Source organism: Vespa mandarinia, chromosome 17 (assembly GCF_050613455.1).
Source record: "Vespa mandarinia isolate Hongniang chromosome 17, ASM5061345v1, whole genome shotgun sequence".
NCBI classification, from domain to species: domain Eukaryota; kingdom Metazoa; phylum Arthropoda; class Insecta; order Hymenoptera; family Vespidae; genus Vespa; species Vespa mandarinia.
The window spans coordinates 2,321,544-2,342,500 of NC_140826.1; the positions used below are offsets into that span (position 1 = coordinate 2,321,544).

The 20,957-nt window shown below is 32.2% G+C and overlaps 1 protein-coding gene across 1 annotated transcript in view; it reads left to right on the forward strand.

Annotated features, from left to right (window-relative positions):
• Positions 1-18,287, forward strand: part of LOC118450375 (uncharacterized) — a 59,442-nt gene extending 41,155 nt beyond the window's left edge. The window contains exons 6-18 of the mRNA XM_085662098.1: positions 2,314-3,699; positions 4,267-4,419; positions 7,426-8,104; positions 8,171-11,799; positions 12,721-12,837; positions 13,022-13,102; positions 13,188-13,379; positions 13,471-14,175; positions 14,315-14,383; positions 15,149-15,965; positions 16,069-16,292; positions 16,483-16,824; positions 17,576-18,287. Of these exons, the coding sequence (XP_085518224.1) occupies positions 2,314-3,699; positions 4,267-4,419; positions 7,426-8,104; positions 8,171-11,799; positions 12,721-12,837; positions 13,022-13,102; positions 13,188-13,379; positions 13,471-14,175; positions 14,315-14,383; positions 15,149-15,965; positions 16,069-16,292; positions 16,483-16,824; positions 17,576-17,644 (8,463 nt within the window). The 3' untranslated portion in view covers positions 17,645-18,287. The remainder of the gene's footprint in view (positions 1-2,313; positions 3,700-4,266; positions 4,420-7,425; positions 8,105-8,170; positions 11,800-12,720; positions 12,838-13,021; positions 13,103-13,187; positions 13,380-13,470; positions 14,176-14,314; positions 14,384-15,148; positions 15,966-16,068; positions 16,293-16,482; positions 16,825-17,575) is intronic.
• Positions 18,288-20,957: the final 2,670 nt, after the last annotated feature.

Here is a 20,957-nt window from a genome sequence, read left to right on the forward strand (position 1 = left end):
TATATTAGATGAATGCACACGTAACACCACCACCACCACCAACAACAACAATAACAATAACAATGAAATAAAATAATAGAAAAAATTCTAATAGATAAATCATAGATCATAGATCATTAAAATACTAATGTAATATTATTTTATGCAGTATTAAATAAATGCATATGCAACAACAACAACAATAACAATAACAATAACGACGACGACGACGACGACGACGACGACGACGACGACGACGAAGATAACGAAATAAAAAAAGTATAAAATAAAAAAAAAATAAAAAAGGAAATTTCAATAGATAAATCATAGATCATCATAGATCATTAAATGTCAATATGTCACTTTTGCTATATTAGATAAATGCACGCGTAAAAAAATTAAAAAATAGAGGAGAAAAATAAGAAATAACGTGAGATAGATCATGGATCTATGGATCTATGAACATTATATTTATATATATAGTTATTCAACTTACTGTACAGTGATAAAGCTAGAAACAAAATATTATTTAGTTTTGTACAAATATTAGATGAGATTAGCTTTTTGTACAAATATTAGATGAGGTAGTATTGTATCGTGCTTCGTATTAGAAAGATTAGAATTCTTTTGTATGAAATGGTATATGGTTGTGTCAATGATTAGAATAGTGGTCTAAGAGATTTGTACATTTTATTTATGATAACGTTTAAACAAGAGATTAGTATTAATACATTAGAAAGACGTAGAAGATTATTTGTTATTAGAAAGAATTAACATTTTTTTTCTTTTTTTTTTTTTTTTTTTCTTACAGAATTATCTTCAATTTTAAAATAACAATATTATATCAGTGATTATGATAGTTTTACGACTAGGAGATTTATATTTGTTTATTTATTTATTTATTTATTTATTTTTCTTTTTTTTTATAGTATTAAATCGATCAGTATAAATATACAATATTAGAAGAAGTATTAACGAAATATACATTAGAGATATTAGAATTTGTAATAGAACAAAGTTAATCGAAAAATTTTAATTACAAAATATTAAATCAATTTGATAAAATCAAAAAAGTAAATTATAATATTTTATTAGCTTTGCTTGATATTAAAATGATTAAAATTTCTAATACAACAAAATCAATCATTATAATAAACTATACATAATATATACTTTAAGATTAGTATTTGTAATATAAAATCAATCATAAAAGTTTATAAGAAAAATCAATCTGATAACATCGAAACAAAGCATATATATATATATATATATATATATATATATATATATATATATATATATTATTTTATACTTGATATTAAAATTTGTATAGTAAAACAAAATCGACTATCGAATTTTAAAAGAATATTCGATCAATAAAAAAAAATCATTTGAACAAATAAAATGTAATTAAACGAAACATACGTATAATTTAGATTAAATCACGCTTACGTATACGTAATACAATCAAAATTATTTCTACGAGTATATTAGATCGATTTGATAGCGCGAGAAATAACAAAAGATAATACAATTAAAAAAAAAAAAAACAGAAAAAGAAAAACAAAAAAAGTAAAGAAGAAAAGAAAAGATGATAGAAAAGGAAAAGCAAAAAGAAAAAAGAAGAAAACATTTCAAAGTTTCAGTTGTTGACCAGCTCGACGATGTCATGGCTCGAACAGGTTGCCAATCTTCTGGCAAGATGGATCTTTTCATTCCTACGTTATATCGGACTTATCTTTTTTCCTTTAAAATAAAAATTACTATATCAAACAAACAAAATCCATACATACATACATACACACATATCTATTATAATATTGTCTTATTCATATACAATTATAATACATAATACATACACACACACATATATATATATATGTGTGTGTGTGTGTGTATATATATAGCACATCATTCGAGTTAATAGTCGGAAATATTAGTAGTCAAAAAGATCGTAGAAAACGTGAATGAAAAAGTTTCTCTCTCTTACTCTCTCTCTCCCTCCCCCCTCTCTCTCTTTTTCTCTCTTTTTCTCTCGACGATCTTCATCATCTCAAAATGACCTTGAGAATTTCTATGACTGACCTTGAGAAGGATTCCTTCTTCATGGAGATGGATCATTTCTTCATTATAACCAGGGTAACCCATTAACTAACGTTCTATTTCTCTCTCTTTCTCTTTCTCTCTCTCTCTCTCTCTCTCTCTATCTATCTATCTTTTCTTGTATCTTCATAAAAAAAAAAAAAAAGAAAAAAAAGATTGATTAAAAATAAAGATCTTAGGATGGATCGATTTGGATCGATTTTGGATTTTTTTTTCTCTTCTTTTTTTCAGGTAAAAAAATCGTCGGGCGTTTCATTCTCCGAAAGATCAAAAATGAAATTAGAATTGGCTAGGAGATTGGTTAAGCCTGAATTGAACGAACAGGAAAATATTTTGGATTCAACGGGAAAATTAAGAACAACCGATACGCCGATTGGCGAGGAAACGAAGAGGATTGGTAAATTGGCTAAAGTCATTGTTAGGAGTAGTCGATTGGAAGAGGATGATAAAAAACCGGAGAAGATTGTTAAACAGGATCAGACGATTGATAGTAGCGATCAGGAATCCTGGAAATCACGTCAGAAAAAGGGTAGAGTTGTATCGGAGAGAACGGTAACCTCGATATCGGTTGACGAGGATACATCGAATTACGTCGTTGAGACAGTGACTAAAGTTACCGAGGAAGTATCCTCGATGATGATCGATGGATCAATATTGAAGGATTCGCAACCGCGCAAAACGAAATCTCAAGATTTAACGAATATCGAAACAACGAGAACCACGAAAGATTTTAACGTTACACCAAGAAGTACGATTAAAGGATTGAAGTCTGGAAGTCTTTTAACAAGACGTAACAAATCTTTCGTCGAAAGGGATATAACAAACAATGGCGATGACATTGATACGCGGAAGGATGAATTAAAGAGGATTAATACGTCATCGACGATCCTATCGAAAAGAAAACAATCATCGTCGGAAATTGACGAACAACAACAAGATGATGGTAGAACGAAGAAACCGAGAATGTTGAACAGCGTAACCAAGGCCAACTTTCGTAACGATCGTTATACGAAAAAATTAAGAGATAGGAGCAACGTGATAGACGGGAATGAGATACCACAGAGGACAACGTCAAGGACAACTACGGTTACAAATAGATATAGTAGGAAAAAGATCAATGGTACGAGACCTTACGATAAAATTTCGAAAAGTTTTACGACGGCAACGTCGATCCAATCGTCATCGAAAAGACGTGAATTCAGACCAAGAACAGCTACGTATCGTAGACATTCGGAATTGCCAACTACTAATACCTTGCTGATAGAAACGACCGAGAGGGTCGACGATACTCAGGGCGTTGCGATCACTCCTAAAACGCTCAAATATCATGCGACCTTGAAGAGTTCAACGCCGATCGAAACTCGATCGATACCGCAGGAGCCTCAGGTTAGCGTTAGGATAACCAACGACACCAATTCGATTGATACTGGTATTACCGACAGCAGCAATGGTAATACTGGTACAACCAGTAACATCTTCAATCCAACAAGAAGTGCCTTTCTAAGTGGTAACAGTACGCTTTTGGAACAGCTACGGAGTACCGTAGCGCCACTTCTCAGCTCTCTGGGTAACAGGACACCTATATTTGCCGAGTCCTACAGTAACGTTAACAACGGAGTAAGTGTATCTGTTTGTTTGTTTGTTTGTTTAGTTGGTTGGTTGGTTGGTTGGTTAGTTAGTTGCTTGGTTGGTTGGTTTCGTTTTTTTTTTTTTTTTATTTTTTTATTTTCCTATACAATATATTTATCATCGATGGCTATCATAATGATTGAATTAATTCAATCATTAATTGAAGGAATTTCTTTTTTTATTTTCATTATATTTATACGATAATAGTTTTGTTCGACGACGATGATAAGTTATCTAATCGATTTTTTCTTTTTCTCTTTATCTATCTAATCGTATAATGTATTTTTTTTTTTTTTTGTTTAATCGTACATTTTTGTTTAGAAAAATTTTGTTGATGAAAAAAGAAAATTCGCAAATTTATACTTACTTAATTTTCCTTTAAATTTTATTTGCAATCTTTGAAGAAATAATGATTTAAATATTAATAAAATTATTATTATTAATTTTCTTTTCTTTTTTTTTTCTTTTTTTTTTTTTTTTTACGATTAATTAAGATACTAATACCAAGGTATTATATTATAAAGGATAGAAAATATTTCTTATCATTGTTTATAGAGCTCTACACCTAGGATTACACCAAACGGATCACCACCAAGATTCAGTGCTAGGTATAAAGGAGCTGAATTGTTCGTTAGAAAGCCAACAGGTTATCAACCTACTGTACCATCGATCACGAGCTCTTCGACAACGCAAATAACTCCGATAGAGGTAAGACAAAGTTAGAAGAGGTTGATCATTTTTATGCATAATTTTTTTTTCTTTTTTCCTTTTCTTTCTTCTTCTTCTTCTTTCTTTTTTTTTTTTCTTATTTTTCTTTCATAACTCACACACACACACACACACACGCACGCTCTTTTTTTTCTCTAAACAAAATGTAAAAATTACACCGCATCGCTGTTGAAGTAGCTGATTAGTAATAATCACACTGACAGGTTAGAATAAAAAAAAGTAATAGAAAAAAGAGAAACAAAAAATTGACAAATAATAATAATACAAAAAATAAATTTATATATATATATATATATATAAAAAACAGATAATAATAAAACGAAGTTGAATGAGAAGGTAAGCGAATTGTTTGCAAAAAAGACGAGAGAGAGAGAGAGAGAAAGAGAGAGAGAGAGAGAGAGAGAGAGAGAGAGAGAGAAAAAGAAGTGGCTTTTGAGGCTGGTTCCGCATGATGATTGAAATGAACGTTTAGGTGGAATCACGTGACCATAACTTTTCTGTGCTTAAAAGGTATACACCACGAAGATCATGGAGGATTTGGAGAGTGTCGCGCCGCCATCTTGGTCAACTGATCTTGGTATCACTAACAGCCCCAATGGAATTATCAATTCGGAGAGCATTTATACGAATAATCTTCGTTAAAATCATTAATAGCGATTAATTATTAATCCTGTCTTATATTATTATTATTCTTATTATCATTATCATTATCATTTATTATTATTAATACTATTATTATTATTATTATTATTATTATTATTATTATTATTATTATTATTATTATTATTATATTTTTTTTTCTTTTTACAGCGTTGCCATTTCTTTTATTTCTCTTTAATTAAATATAAACATACATACGTACATATGTATATATGTGTAAATATATATATATATATATATATATATATATATGTATGTATATATTAATAATTCATTTATAGGTTGTGGTACATATATATATTATTTTATTTTACTATAATATGTGTGTGACCGTGTATATGACATTCACTATAATTATTAGAATTTCAATTTGTTTTTTTGATATTATCATGAACATACACACATTCTCATTCACGTTTCAGCACTTAGCACCTTTCAATAATATTGTTTTAGTTTTGAAAAAAAAAAACAAAAAGAAAAACAAAAAAAAAACTTTTTAACAATTTGCACGTGGACTGCGAGGACTTAAGAGGACTAAAAAAGAAAAAAAAAGAAAAAAAAGAGAAAAAAAGGAAAAAAAAATAATAATAAATAACGGAAGGGGTTTATTATTGTTTCTTTATTTATATAAATATATATATATATATATGTATATATATACACGCACTTTTATATATATATATATATATATATATATATATATAAATAAGTGTGTATATATATAAATGCACTTACATATTAACACTCTTGTTTTTCACATTTGACGTCACATCGTTTTCACATTGACGTCACAAAATTTTCAAGTTACGCACTAAAGTATTATATACAATACGAAAAAAAGTATTATATACATACATTAGATATAATATGTATATATACGCACACATATATACATACATGTGTATATATTGTTTTATAATAAATTTACTGCTTCTTGCATTGCACGCGATAAATAGTTTTTCGTCCTCACTTTATAACTATATATATATAATTACGTTGTGTATATATATATATATATATATATATATATATATATATATGCATAAACATAAAATATAGTTATATGTATATATAAGTTTGCAATTTTTCTTTTGATCTCGTAAATCAAAATATTTCTTTCTCTTTTCTTCTTACGATAGAGATCTTTTAACAATTAGCAACTGCACGTATTTCTTTTTTTCTTTCTTTTTATTTATTTTTTTTTTTTTTTTTTCTTTATCAACATATACTACCTTTCGAATGTTACTTGTTCGATGGTTTTTTTTTTTTTTTTTTTTTTTTTTAAAGATCGTCAATAATTAATTAATCTTCTAACCATCTGATTATCCAATGATCATTCTTCCTGGAATATAATGGAAAATATTATGATGATTATCTCGTTCCATTTCTTTTAACATTCCGGATTATTACAGTAACGATGGTGAAAGTACGATGTCGTGTATATAATACGTGAATATTTTCTATACGTATATTCTATATTTCTCATACATGTGACTTTGGTGTAGGTGTTACGAGATTGAATTTTATAGGAAGAAGGAAATATATTTCGCGGCATGCGAATCGAGGTCAGCGCGTTAATTTAACACGTTGAAAAAGATTAGAGAATTTTGTTTTATATATCAAGGAGAACCTTTTTGTTTTATTTTCTTTTTTTTTTATCTTATTCAAGAAAATTTCTACAATTAGATCATTCAACCGAAGTCATTTAAAATTGTTATTGATCCAATAGATCACGTTAATAAAGAATCATTATATGAATCTGGAGACATCTGTGGTTAGTATTTAAAGTTGTTAAAGATATTTCATAGAAGTGGAAAAAGTTTTATAAGTGAACGTCCAGTTTCTTAGATAGCCATGTAAGAGAGAAAGAGAAAGAGAAAGATAGAGATAGAGAGAAAGAGAGAAAGAGAGAGAGAGAGAGAGAGAGAGAGAGAGAGAGAGAGAGAGAGAGAGAGAGAGATCTTTAACCTCAAGAACGAGTTTGCCAAGTATAACCAACGACATAGAGTATATCATAGCGTATTTTATAGTAACAGGCAATGTTTCTAAGGTGTTCCTAGGTCGTACCATTTTTCATCTAGTTCATAGAATTACCAAGAGATGGTGTATGCTCACATAATTGGCTTAAATATATTTGTATCGATCGGTATTTAACAAACTGTTTGAGTTTCTATTACAGTTAATCATATCGTAAAATATTGTAAATAAAAAGAAATATATATATATATATACATATATAGATGTATCTAAATATTTAATTTACAGCACGGCACATTATTTCAATATGTATAGCACCTGCACGCACCTTTAATTTTCTGATTACAGAACATTGGTTCAGTACTACCACCACCTATTGATATTTCCAGTCCCGGAGAGCCCAAATTTTTAACATACTATCAAGCATTGGAATCGGCTAGCGTCCGAAACGAGCAAGGGGATTTTGAACAACAGCAACAACTTAATGACACTGTAACACAGGTAGACTCTAACAGCGCAACTAACGGCACCAATGGCACCAACGCCAATTCTAACAATGACACAACGAGTCCCAATTTAGAGATCGCGAGCCCACAGACCCCAGACAATACCACGACCCAACCGGATAATCTATCGAATGAAACATTAAACCAGGATACGGAGAATCCCACTGTTACTACGGATGGTTTATCCGAGTCATTAAATGTATCCATGACCGTTGAACCCACTGAATCATTGTCCACCACCATTACAGATTCAATGATAGAAACTAACATGACAACCTCTACCGATTTGTCTACGAGCGTTGGTGTTGTTGAGAATACGTCAACGACACAGGAAAGTCCAGTTAGTACAGAAACAATGGATACTATGTCTTCTACCCCCGTTATTACGGACAGTTTGTCTTCTACTACTACAATGGAACCTAGCACTATGATAGTGACCCCTATGAACGATGTTATTACAACCACTGTAACCCAGTCGTCAGATTTAACCGAAACAATGAACTCTACTACAGATTTATCTAGTACAGATTTATCTAGTACAGATTTATCTAGTACAGATTTATCTAGTACAGATTTATCTAGTACAGATCTATCTGGTACAATGGAGTCTACTACTACCATGGTGATGACGAGTGAATCATCGAGTGAGAGTCGTTCGTTAGATTTGTCTGGTACTACAGAAATGTCCAATAACATTGATACAATTCCAACGAGTACGACACAAAATCTTGAAAGTTCTTCAGCTGCGGTGGACACAACAACTATCGTCAGTACCGAATCAACAACTTCACAGACATCATCTATCATGCCTACGACTAATGTCTCTCCCATGGAAACGTCAACTGAAAGTATCGAGAGTAATACGATAGAACAATCTGGTGTAATTACGAGTAGCAGCGAATCGAATGTTCAAACATCGACAATAAGAATAACAACGACTGATCTACCAATAGCAACAACATTCCGTACTAAATTGATAGACTTTGCTCAAGATATTTTATCACGTTTGCAAAGTGCTATAGCAGGAACAACCTTGTCACCCATTTTAAAAACGACTCCGGCTACAACAACCCTACCATCTACTTTAACAACGACTCCAGCTGAAACAACCTTGTCGCCTATTTTAACAACGACTCCTGCTGAAACAACCTTGTCGCCTACTTTAACAACTACTTCAGTTGAAACAACCTTACCGCCTGCTTTAACAATGACTTCAGTTGAAACAACCTTACCGCCTGCTTTAACAACGGCTCCAGGTGTAACAACAGCCGAGACACCAACTTCAACGACTGATACAAATACCAATTTGAATAATCAAATGGAGAGTACCACGATGATGATGTCAGACATCGTTCAGCAACAAGAAATTACAACAACTTCTGACGATGTCACATCTTCGAGAGATGTCCAATCAGAATTGAGAGAAACGACTACAGCGACTTTATCAATGGATATGTCCACTCAAGAAGCAGTAGGTTTCACTGATTCAGAAACAAATACCCTGGATAATGTTGAAATTAGTTCTACCACAGATACGAGCACAACAGCTAACGCTGAAAGCTCCGATTTAACATTGGATGTAGAATTGCTAACTCAAAATCAAACGTCGATAAGCCCTGAGAATGAAACCAGTGTAAATACTACCCCAGAGAGCCCCGTTAATACAGCAACAGAAATGACCACTTTATCGTCAACGAACTTGCAAGATTCTACTATAAAAAGCATTATTACCAATGACCTTAATGATACGTTACTCACAGAATTAATGACAATCGCGAAGTCCCTGTTTTCGGAAGCCATGAATGATACTTTCGTTCAAACTATATTGGAGAATATTTCAAATACAATTGATTTGGAAAGAAAAATGCAAGATAATGAAAGTAATTCCATTACTGATTCTAATACAACAATGAATAATACTGATGAAAGTTTCCTTATTGATAGTACTACGAAAAACGTACAAGAGTTTTCTACCGAAGTTCCATCAGAACAGGTAGAGACAACACCGATCAGTTCAGAATCTGAAGAGGAAACTACTTTAACGGTGAACCTATCTGAAAATGAGATAGAATCAACTCCCATAAGTCCAACGACGATTACTAATACTGAAATTCTGGATGATAGTTTAGCCCCTAACGTAACACAAAACGAAATGGAATTCGTTCAGACAAATGATACGACAAGTTTTGAATTAGGAACGACGTTAGAAAATTTAGAGACTACTACTGCCACTGAATCTATCGAGAATGAAATAGGAACTATCGCGAATGAAGATATTGAAAATATAACTGAGAGTTCTACAAGTATTACGCAGGATATAGAAACGACGACAGTTTCTACTGCTGATATTGAATTGACGACCCTCAGTTATGATTTTCAATCGACTACGGCCCAGACCCAGATAACTACCCCTATAGAAAGTATAGATATATCGATCTCATCCACCCCAAGTATGGTAACAGAATCATTGACAACAACCACTGTGATAAACGATGATCAATCGTCGATAACGACTCCTTTAGATATTGACAGTCAAACGTCTGTTAACCCAACAGAAACAACGTTATCGTCTGAAAACTTCGAACTTTTGACCCAGTCGATTGTAACGAACGATAGCAGTAGTACTAATCTCGTTTCAACCGAGCCCATGTCAACCGCTACAGTAACAGAGCCCGCAGCTACAACGGAATTGGTAGCTAATAATGATGATATCACAACGAGCCAAACCCCTGAAATAATTATTACCGAAACCATAACAGAACCGGCTCTTGATCAATCGATCGATATCAACAGAACTAACCAAACAATTGAAATGACCTCGACGGAATTGATTGTTAACGATGCAGAGGTAACTACTAACTCACCCTTACTAACAAACGATACAGAATTATTGGATTTAATGAATATTACTGGGACTACCACCACTAACCAGGCAATCGAAACAACCACAACGATAATGCTCACAGACCCCCCATCATCGCCCATTGACTTCACGAACACCATTCCAACTGATATTGACCGTTTGCAGGATACTACGCCAACAACTGCCCAAGGGACGGCAGCCACAGGAACAATGCAATTCGATCAAACGAACGAAACCACCATCATTCCTAACATCATCACAGAGTCACCAACCACAACAACGTCAGACTCTTCCAATTCCTTGATCACTGAATCCTCTCCATCTGGCACATCAACTTCCATTGATACGACGACGTTAATAACGACAACGACGACGATGACGAGCACGACGAATACGGCGACGCAAACGATGACGACCATGACGACACCGGCATCATCAACTACCAATCGTCCACCTGATACTACTACAACTGCAATTGAGACTACGATGTCTACTACCACGCAATCTATTGAAGATAACATTGATATAAATGATAATCTGATATCAACTGAAGCATCAATGAGTACTACGAGCGTTCCAACATCCACTACACCGTCCTCGGAAATGTCCAATTCAATATCAAGAATGGATACGAATATTGAAACAACAATGACGGATTCAACGGCAGAAACAACATCGACCACAGGATCGAGTTCAACGATTACGACTACGACTACAGCGCCAATGACGACCATGTCTCAGACTATTCCGAGCATGCCTGCATTTTCATCAGTAACTCCTGTTACAACTCAAACAACTTTCACAACACCGTATCTGGGTCGATTCGGTGGTAGCAGATTAACTCCAGCGCCTAGATTTAGTCCTAGCTCGTCAACGAGAGTACCTTTAAGGGATTATCATGTATACGGGATATATCCTAATAAAACGATCGTCAGGAAACGTCCAGAGGATAATCTCATCGATGCTAGAAACGTTGACAGCCCATACGTAATATTTGGTATCTACCCTGATGGAAGATTGGTCCGGAAGTTCCCAAATGGCACGATCATACCAGATCCACCAAGCAATCCGGTTGAGGTTGTCTTTTCTCTTAGCACTACAACTACCACTAACAGGCCACCACCACCCGTGTTCTTTTATAACCAGGCTAACCAAGGCACTTTTAATCAATATCAAGCCCCGAACTATTATAATAATCGTAGACCCGTCGGCAACCCGATGACAAATGGTCAAAACTTTGGCACCGTTGATTTGGGACTTACTGGTAACGCGATCGGCGGATCAAACGGAGGTGGAGCCGATTTCTTGGGCCCACTTGGTACCCCTGGTAGCGTCGCGACCACAAATACAATGGTATCTCTATCCCACATATTAAAATTCGTTCATCATAAATCTATCAACGATCGTTAATAATTTTGCTCGGGATCAACATATCTTTCATATCTTTTCCATCCTATACGTAATGCGATGCTGCTGTTGTTAGTTAGAAATGTTTGTATAGAAATTTTCTTTCTTTCTTTTTTTCTTTTTTGTTTTTTTTCTTTTCTTTCCTTTTCTTTTCGAGAAACGAATCAATATAAAAATATATCGGATGATCGAACAGCAGTGTCCATAAGTAATATACTAACGCTTATATTTAATTTCGACATAATTTTGCGGCTAGACTAATTAATAGTTTCCCAGTGTCATTATGATTAATCTCATTATCATTTGTCAAAAGTTTTAACGATCAAAATGACACTGCGAAAGCATGCCGTTGATAATTTTTAATCTTCATTCTTCTCTTATTTTCTTTCTGTATATAATAAGATTTCGAGCAATAATCGGATTTGATATTTTTAAAAATATATTCAATTTTTCCCATAGAACTCCATGAGCCTCTTCCGTCGTGAATATGATATTTAATTGACGTTCTATTTTCAACAGGCAAAGGTATCGAAACATGATGTCGAGTTATATAGAAACTTGTACATATTAGATTTTTTTTTGCGGGAGGAGGATGGCGGGCAGGAAGGGTGGGGGGAGGGGGATTTCTTTTATCTTTATTTATTTATTTATTTATTTATTTATTTATTTATTTATTTATTTATTTCTTTTTTTCGGCACTTCTGTAAATATTTTTTGCACCCTCACGGCACACACTTTATTCACCTAATCACATAGAATTCATATTTCGATATTTCTAATAGCTATGCTTGACATGATACGATGAATACTTTTGCCTCTGTTAATATATCTTTATCAAATACTTATTAGCTTTCTTCATTTTTTTAGGGATCTCGAATAAATGGTATTAGCGGAGGCGGTCGTATCGTTCAAGATCGACAAAGGGATGAAGCTAGTAGGTCTAGGGAATCTGGAGGTCAACGTAATTCAGTTTATATTGGACAGGTAACCACAAAATTCAGTTCATATTGGACAGGTAAATGCAAAGAAAGAAAGAAAAAAAAAAAAAAAAGGAAAAGTAAACAGGAAAGTCAATTAAAATATGATAGGATTTGTTTCATTCGTGTTTCATCGAATTTTTTTGATTTTTTTTTTTTTTTTTTTTTTTTTATATTCTTATAATTAACAGGATAGATTTGTTAATTATTGGACTAATGGTTCACCTAACACCAATCCACGTGTTGTCAGTGTCAACATAAATTCAGTTGCAGTAAGTAAAAGGGATGATGATGTTGGTTAAATGTCAATTAAAAAAATATTACATTAGAATAATAAAATTTTTCAATCAAAAATAGAGTGCAGCAAACGTAGGACCAGCATCGAATTCAAGAATGGTACAATCCTTTGACAATTTATTGAACGATCAATCTAATAATGGCCAGATAACAGCACCTCCAGGATTTCCATGGAGAGATCCTTTGGATCAGATATTTGGAATTACAACTAATTCTCCAGTAATAACCGCGTCGATTGCATCAAACACTTTGGTATAGAAAACTTGAAAGTAGTTTTATGATAACTGACGAGTTCAGTGTCTTAATGTTTCTTTTTTTTTTTTCTCTTTTTTTATTTTATCAGGACGACTCCAACGAAGGTAATCCAATGTTCGATCCACGTCCTGTAAGTCCTTTCGTAGAAGTTTTTACACCGGCTTCTGGTATCGTGTCTTCTTCTATCACCGCTGCAATGCCTACGTCAACAATTACCACTACAACAACTCCAGTATCAACAACAAATGCTATCACTACAAATACGCCAGCTCCAACAACTACTACTACTACTACCACCACCACACCAGCTCCAACAACTACTACTACTACTACTACCACACCAGCTCCAACAACAACTACTACTACTACTACACCAGTTCCAACAACAACTACTACTACTACTACACCAGTTCCAACAACAACAACTACTACTACTACTACTACACCAGCTCCAACAACAACAACTACTACTACTACTACACCAGCTCCAACAACAACTACTACTACTACACCAGCTCCAACAACAACAACTATTCCTACTACTACAACTATGCAAGCTCCAACAACAACAACAACAATAACAATTACAACTACTGCAGTTCCAACAACAACTATTGCTACAACTACGCCAGCTCCAACAACAATTACCACAACGGAGGCTTCAATAACAAATAGTGTCATTCCAGAAATGGGAACGACACCATTTGGAATGTCCAATGATATCCCAATAAATATGCGAACACAAAATGCTTTTGGTACAACATTCGACGATCTTGCATTTTTGAACTCCCTTGTAAGTAAATTAAATCCTGTTTATTTCATTCAAAATCTTTCTTCCTTAATTTTAATAATAATAATAATAATAATAATAATAATAATAATAATAATAATAAAAAAGAGTAGACAGTTAGATAAATGCAATATCTTTCTAGTTACAGCCTAACGATGTACCAACTACGCAAAAAACTCTGAACGAAGTGGAAAAGATTTTAGCCAACAAGGTATAACATCTAACGATAAAAAATTATATAATATTTCAGATAATTTATCTAAATTTAAATATCATAAAAACGATAAACAACAAAGAAAGAAGGAAAAAGAGAGAGAGAGAGAGAGAGAGAGAGAGAGAGAGAGAGGAAATGTTTAAATGGATTTTGTTTGGAAAGGCTAACAGAACGATTACGTATGTAAGAGCAAAAACACAAGGTATATATATATATATATATATATATATATATATATATATATATATATATATATATATATATTTCCTAAGTCATCATTAACTAATAAAGCTGTGGAGTGCGCAAAGTGGATGGTAATTATCGTCCAGCTAATCGAGCGGTGCAGCTCGAGAAGCGAGAAACTTATAATGCAAGAACTCTCCTTTCACCATTTGCACAATCCTTATATCGTTCTTACTAACACCAACCTGAAATAATCCAAGTATTTATTTCCATTGGATATTCTATAAAGTAGATATTTCCGATTCAATGTAACTCCTTTCTCGTGTTTTTCAAAAACTAAAATAAGAAATAATAACTCTGAATCATCGTAATATATGTAAAATATACTTTGTTTTTCAACTTAACAGCATGATATCCTTAAAAAGGAAAGATATACATATACATATACATATATATATATATATATATATATATATATATATATATTATTATTATTATTATCAAGATCATAAAACACTTATGACATGTATAATTATCAACGTATATCATTTTTTTTTTCTTTCTTTTTTTTTTCTACAGATCCTATCTCTTGCCTTGAGTAATGTCGGACCTACTCGATCACCAAAAGCTATTCAATTATCCAATGTATCCCCAAATACCGTACAACTGTCCTCGTCATCATCGTCGTTGTCATCATTATCATCATCATCGTCATCATCATCATCATTACCATTATCATCATCATCATCGGCACCGATAATCATCGACTTGTTACCATCCACCACGGTGAAACCTTCAACGAAACCTTCTACGTCAACTTCAAGATCATTTACAACGACGGAATCCGGAATTAATCGAAAAGTCCCTGTTAAAATCTCTGATCTATCGGCCAGTGCTCAAACTCACAGTGCTTCTGTGTCCAGTAGCACAACTACAGCGCCTATTGTCGTTGTTACGGCAAAGTCCGTAAATACGAAACCTAAGAGCACAACTCCAGCACCGGTTCAAGGTCTTGGTGCAAGCTTGTTACAAGCCCTATTTGGTGGAAATATTTTTGGTCCTTCTACCACGGTTAAACCATTGGCTAAAACTACAACTAGATCGACAATAAAAACAACGCCAAGTCGAATCGTTGAGATCACTCAAAGGCCTATTTCGGTGACCCAATCATATGTATCACCTAAAGTTGTCAACTTTTCTGATACTGTAGTTAACAACGTGAAAGAAACTACAACAATGAAACCAGTCACTAAGACAACGACGACGACGACAACGACACGTCCATTATTGAACAATCCTAATCCTAGATTGTCTAATGTTGTTAGTTCCTCGACTTATTCGCCCGAGGACGATGCTAAATTCTTATCAGCACTGTTCAACGCTATTCAACAATCCGGTAAGATTTATTAAATTTATTAATTCGAATTCGAATTGATTTTTGTTCGCTTTCTTTCTTTCTTTTTTATCCATTGTTTTTTTTTTTTTCTATCTTTTGACAGATACGAAGAATCAAAAATCAGTAACAACGCCGATACCAACGTCAATTCAAGACGACGAAGCTTTCCTCAGAGCGATTCTATTTGGTCAAGCTAAACTTCCAATGGTCAAAAGTACGTCCAATTCTGAAATCAGTAACGCGGCTCTCCTGGCGGCCCTATTGAAGGCCCAAGGCATAGAACCGTCGACCCCAGCTACGAATATTCGACAACAATTACAATTGGCCGTAAGTAAAATGAATTACTTGTTGTCCGGTTTTTCTTTTTTTTTTTTTTTTTTTTCTTTTTTTTTCTTTTTTACTTTAGAAAAAAAGTTACGAATCTTCTTCTTCTTCTTCTTCTTCTTTTTACTTTTATTCGTTAAAGAGAACAAATATTTTTTTATTTTTTTTTTTATTTTCTTTTTTATTTATTCAGAGCTTAAATAACAATCTCGTATCGCTTCCACCGACAACGACGAGTACATCTAGACCTTATTCCACATCAACGAGTATTACTTCAAGGCCAACTAGTACGACGACGACGACAAGAAGACCAACGACTTCAAGGCCAAGGATAATACAAACAACATGGTCACCTAGCTCGACTTATCCGCCGCCATTATTCAGTGGATTCTCCAATTTTGGCAATTCAGTTCAAGAATTACAAAATACTAATGGCGGATCAGTTAACGGGGGGGAAGGTGTTAGAAATCAAGTTGTTAACGTTGCCCTTGGTGCTACCAGAGCGTTCAGTCAGTTCCTCGGTGCTGCCATAACGGTAAAAATCATTTAATTATAATAATTTATTTATTTTCCTTCGATGGAGGAGAAAAGAAGTTTTTCTTTGCGCGATGTTAAAATTTCACAAACCATTATTGAAAACAAATTACTTCCTTATGTACGACATTCTAAACACTTTATTAATAGACTTTCTCGATTTTACGATCTGAAACGCGTAGTTTTACGATCGAATGAAAATCATTAGGAATAGGTGATCGTTTAGAATCACTCAAGAGACACCTTTGACTCGTTCGAAAGAATTTTCAAAACTGATATAAATGATTTTGTTGTGATTAATCTTTGTTTTTCTATATATATATATATATATATATATTTTTTTTTTTCTTTTTTCTATTTCTTTGAATATATTTATTTTCTTTCGAATTAATTTTCAATGTAATCATTGACGTTATCTTTTTATTTTAAATATAAATATTAATATGACAGGATTGATTTTAAATATAGTCAATGTTTATTAGAGGAATTTTTTTTTTCTTTTTTTTTTTTTGATATTATTTATTAACAAAATCTTCAAATTTTGTCAAATAAAATTTATTTACAAATATGTATATATATATATATATATATATATATATATATATATATATATATATGTATGTACTAATATAAATAACAATAATTATTTTATTATTAATTATTTATTAATATATTATTATTATTATTATTATTATTATTATTATTATTATTATTATTATTATTATTATTATTATATTTTTTTTTCTTTTTAGGGTGCAGCACAACAGTTGCAGTCGTTCGTAAGAAACGGCACAAGAATCGTTTCGGAGGTCGTTGGATAGAATTAAACCGAAAGAAAAATTCCCTAGATAATCATCGATCGATAACAATATTCGAATTTAGATCTATTACGAGTGATCTACAATCGAATGATAGATCAATGTTTTTTAGGTTCTCTCGATTAACTCGCGAGAAATTTGTTCGACGAGAGTTCTACGATTATGGACGATAAAATATTTATATTTTATTTACTTAACGTATATTATTGGCAAAGTTAATCGTCGTCTCCTTTTTTTAGTCGTCTAGTAAACTTTTCGTACTTCTTCTTTCTTTTTTTTTTTTTTATCAAGGAAAAAAAAAGAGAAAGAGAGAGAGAGAGAGAGAGAGAGGGAGCCAGTTTTTCGAGTTCTCTTTTGACTTCTCTCTTTGTCCCTCTCTCTCTATTTTTTTTTTTTTTTTTTTTATTTATTTTCTCCTTTTTTTAAATTTTTTCTTTCCTCTTTTTCTTTCTTCACTTTCGTTTTTATTTCCTTCAATTTTTCTTTTTTTTTTGCTTTTTTTTTTGCTTTTTCCTTCGAATAAAATGACAATGCATGATTGTAAGAAAAAAAAAGACAGAGAGAGACAGAGAGAGAGAGAGAGGGAGAGACAGAGAGAGACAGAGAGAGAAAGAGAGAGAGAGAGAGAGAGAGAGAGAGAGAGGGAGAGACAGAGAGAGACAGAGAGAAAGAGAGAGAGAGAGAGAGAGAGAGAGAGAGAGAAAGAATAGAAAAGGAAAAAAAATTATAATGATAATAATATAATAATATAATAATATAATAATATAATAATATAATAATATAATAATGATATAATAGTATAATAATAATAATATTAAGAATAATAACAATATAATAATAATAATAATAATAATAATAATAATAATAATAATAATAATAATAATAATAATAATAATAATAATAATAATAATAATAATAATAATAATAATAATCGGATAAGATAGAGAAAAAGGCAAAACGACGCTTTGCAAATGTTTCTAGGGTAAGGCCCATCATTTCTCTTTAGGCCCTTTTTTCATCGCTCTCTTTTGGCTTTTACTTTATCTATAAGAGAATAGAGTATGGCCGTGCATGTACTGTTTGAGACATTTGTAACGTTCGTCGTAATTAACGTAATTAATCGCAAAGGTCGCATCTCGTCACGAAAGAGAGAAAAAGAGAGAGAGAGAGAGTTAGAAAGAGAGAGAAAGAAAGAGAGAGGAAACGCGAGAGAGAGAGAGAGGGAGAAAGAGAGAAAGAAAGAGAGAGGAAACGAGAGAGAGAGAGAGAGAGGGAGAAAGAGAGAGAAAGAAAGAGAGAGGAAACGAGAGAGAGAGAGAGAGAGAGAGAGAGATGGATGAAGAAAGACGAGACGATTCGCGACGCGAGCTTTGTACTTAGCTCGAAGCTGAGGGCCACACACGAAGGTCGAATTAAAGGCGACTATGTACATGGTTGATGCTTACTGAGAGAGATAGAGATAGATAGATAGATAGAGAGAGAAAGAGAAAGAGATAGAGATAGATAGATAGATAGATAGATAGAGAGAGAGAGAGAGAGAGAGAGAGAGAGAGAGAGAGAGAGAAATGGTGGTAATTTAAGATACATTAAAGAGTAAGAAAAAGAGAGTGAGATATATAGGTAAATAAAAAGAGAAAGAAAAAGAGAAAGTGTGTTTGTGTGTGTGAGAGAGAGAGAGAGAGAGAGAGAGAGAGAGAATGAATGAGAGTGAGAAAGTATGAGAGAGAGAGAGAGAGAGAGAGAGAGAGATGAAAATGCCACCTATTTTTTCTGTTCCCTTTTTTTCCCCTTTCTCTCTTTCTCTCTCTCTCTCTCTCTCTCTCTCTCTCTCTCTCTCATTTTGTTTCTTTTAAATTTTATTTACTCTCTCCATTTTTATATCTTTTTATTTGTCACTTTTGTTTATTTTATTCGTCTTTTTTTTTTTTTTTCTTATCCTCTTTTTTTTATACAGTACAATCATGAACCCTTTGGACGATAGGACTTGTATTCTTTTTTATTTTTATATTTTCGATTTTGTTTTTATTTTCTTAATTTTTTCTTTTCTCTTTTTCTTTTTTCTTTCTTTCTTTTTTTTACTGTACAATAAAGCTGACAACTCTGGTTTATGGTGTTTTTGATAAATTTGTCTGTTTCTTTTTCTTTTCTCTTTCTTCATCTTCATCTTCTTCTTCTTCTTCTTCTTCTTCTTCTTCTTCTTTTTATTTGATCCTTCATATTATCATTTCTTTTTTCTTTCTTTTTTTTTTTCCAGAAATTTTGTTGTAGAAATCAGTATTCGGTAATTTATTTTTTTTTTGCTGCTGTGATTTTTTTTTTATTACTGCTTTGTTAAGGCGCGTGTGTGTGAGTGTGTGTACTTTTTTATTTCTATTTTCTATTTCATAAGAAGAAGTTCTCTATTATATTAGGGCTTATTAAGTGAACTATTTCTAATCTTAGAAATTAGAAATTCGATAACGATAGAGATTAGTAGTATGCAATTTAGTAGAATTAGTATAGATGAGAATGATAAATAATATATATATATATATAAAAGAATTGAGAGACAGAATTAGAATAAAAATTAACCTGTATAGATTAAATAATAATAATCTAATAATCTAATTGTAGGAATTTTACATAAAAAGAATAATTTATAACGTTAATAATTTTTTTATTTTAATTTCATAAATGTTGAAACGAATCGATTAATAACTCTTCGATTTCCAATATTTGAATTATATAAACAATTATATAATACATTAATAATTCTTCTAATCTCACAATTATTTCAACTAATAATATCAATAATTCTTCGATTCTAATCTGTCTCTCTCTATCTCTCCATCTCTCTCTCTCCATCTCTCTCTCTCCATCTCTCTCTCTATTTCCATCTCTATCTCTTTAAACTGCTAATCACATTCTAAGGACTAATTTAAATAATAATAATAATAATAAAAAAAACAAAAAAAAAACAAAAAAAACAAGAAAACCATTGAAATAAATTTTCGATTCTAATCTTGAAACATTTGGTGCATGTTAAAAAGAAAGAAAAAATATATAAAAAGAGAAAGATATTAATAATTCCACATACGTATATAATCTTAATACCATTTAAACAAACATTAACACACACACACACACACATACACACACATATACACATACATATACATACATATAGTCACATATGGGTATAGAAACTCGTATACGTTTACAATTCCTTTCTTTTCCTTTGTCTTTTTTTTTTTTCTTTTTTTTTTTTTTTATTCCATTCACGATTACATCTAAATTCGTTTCGATCATTCAATCAATCATCCATAAAGATTTCTAT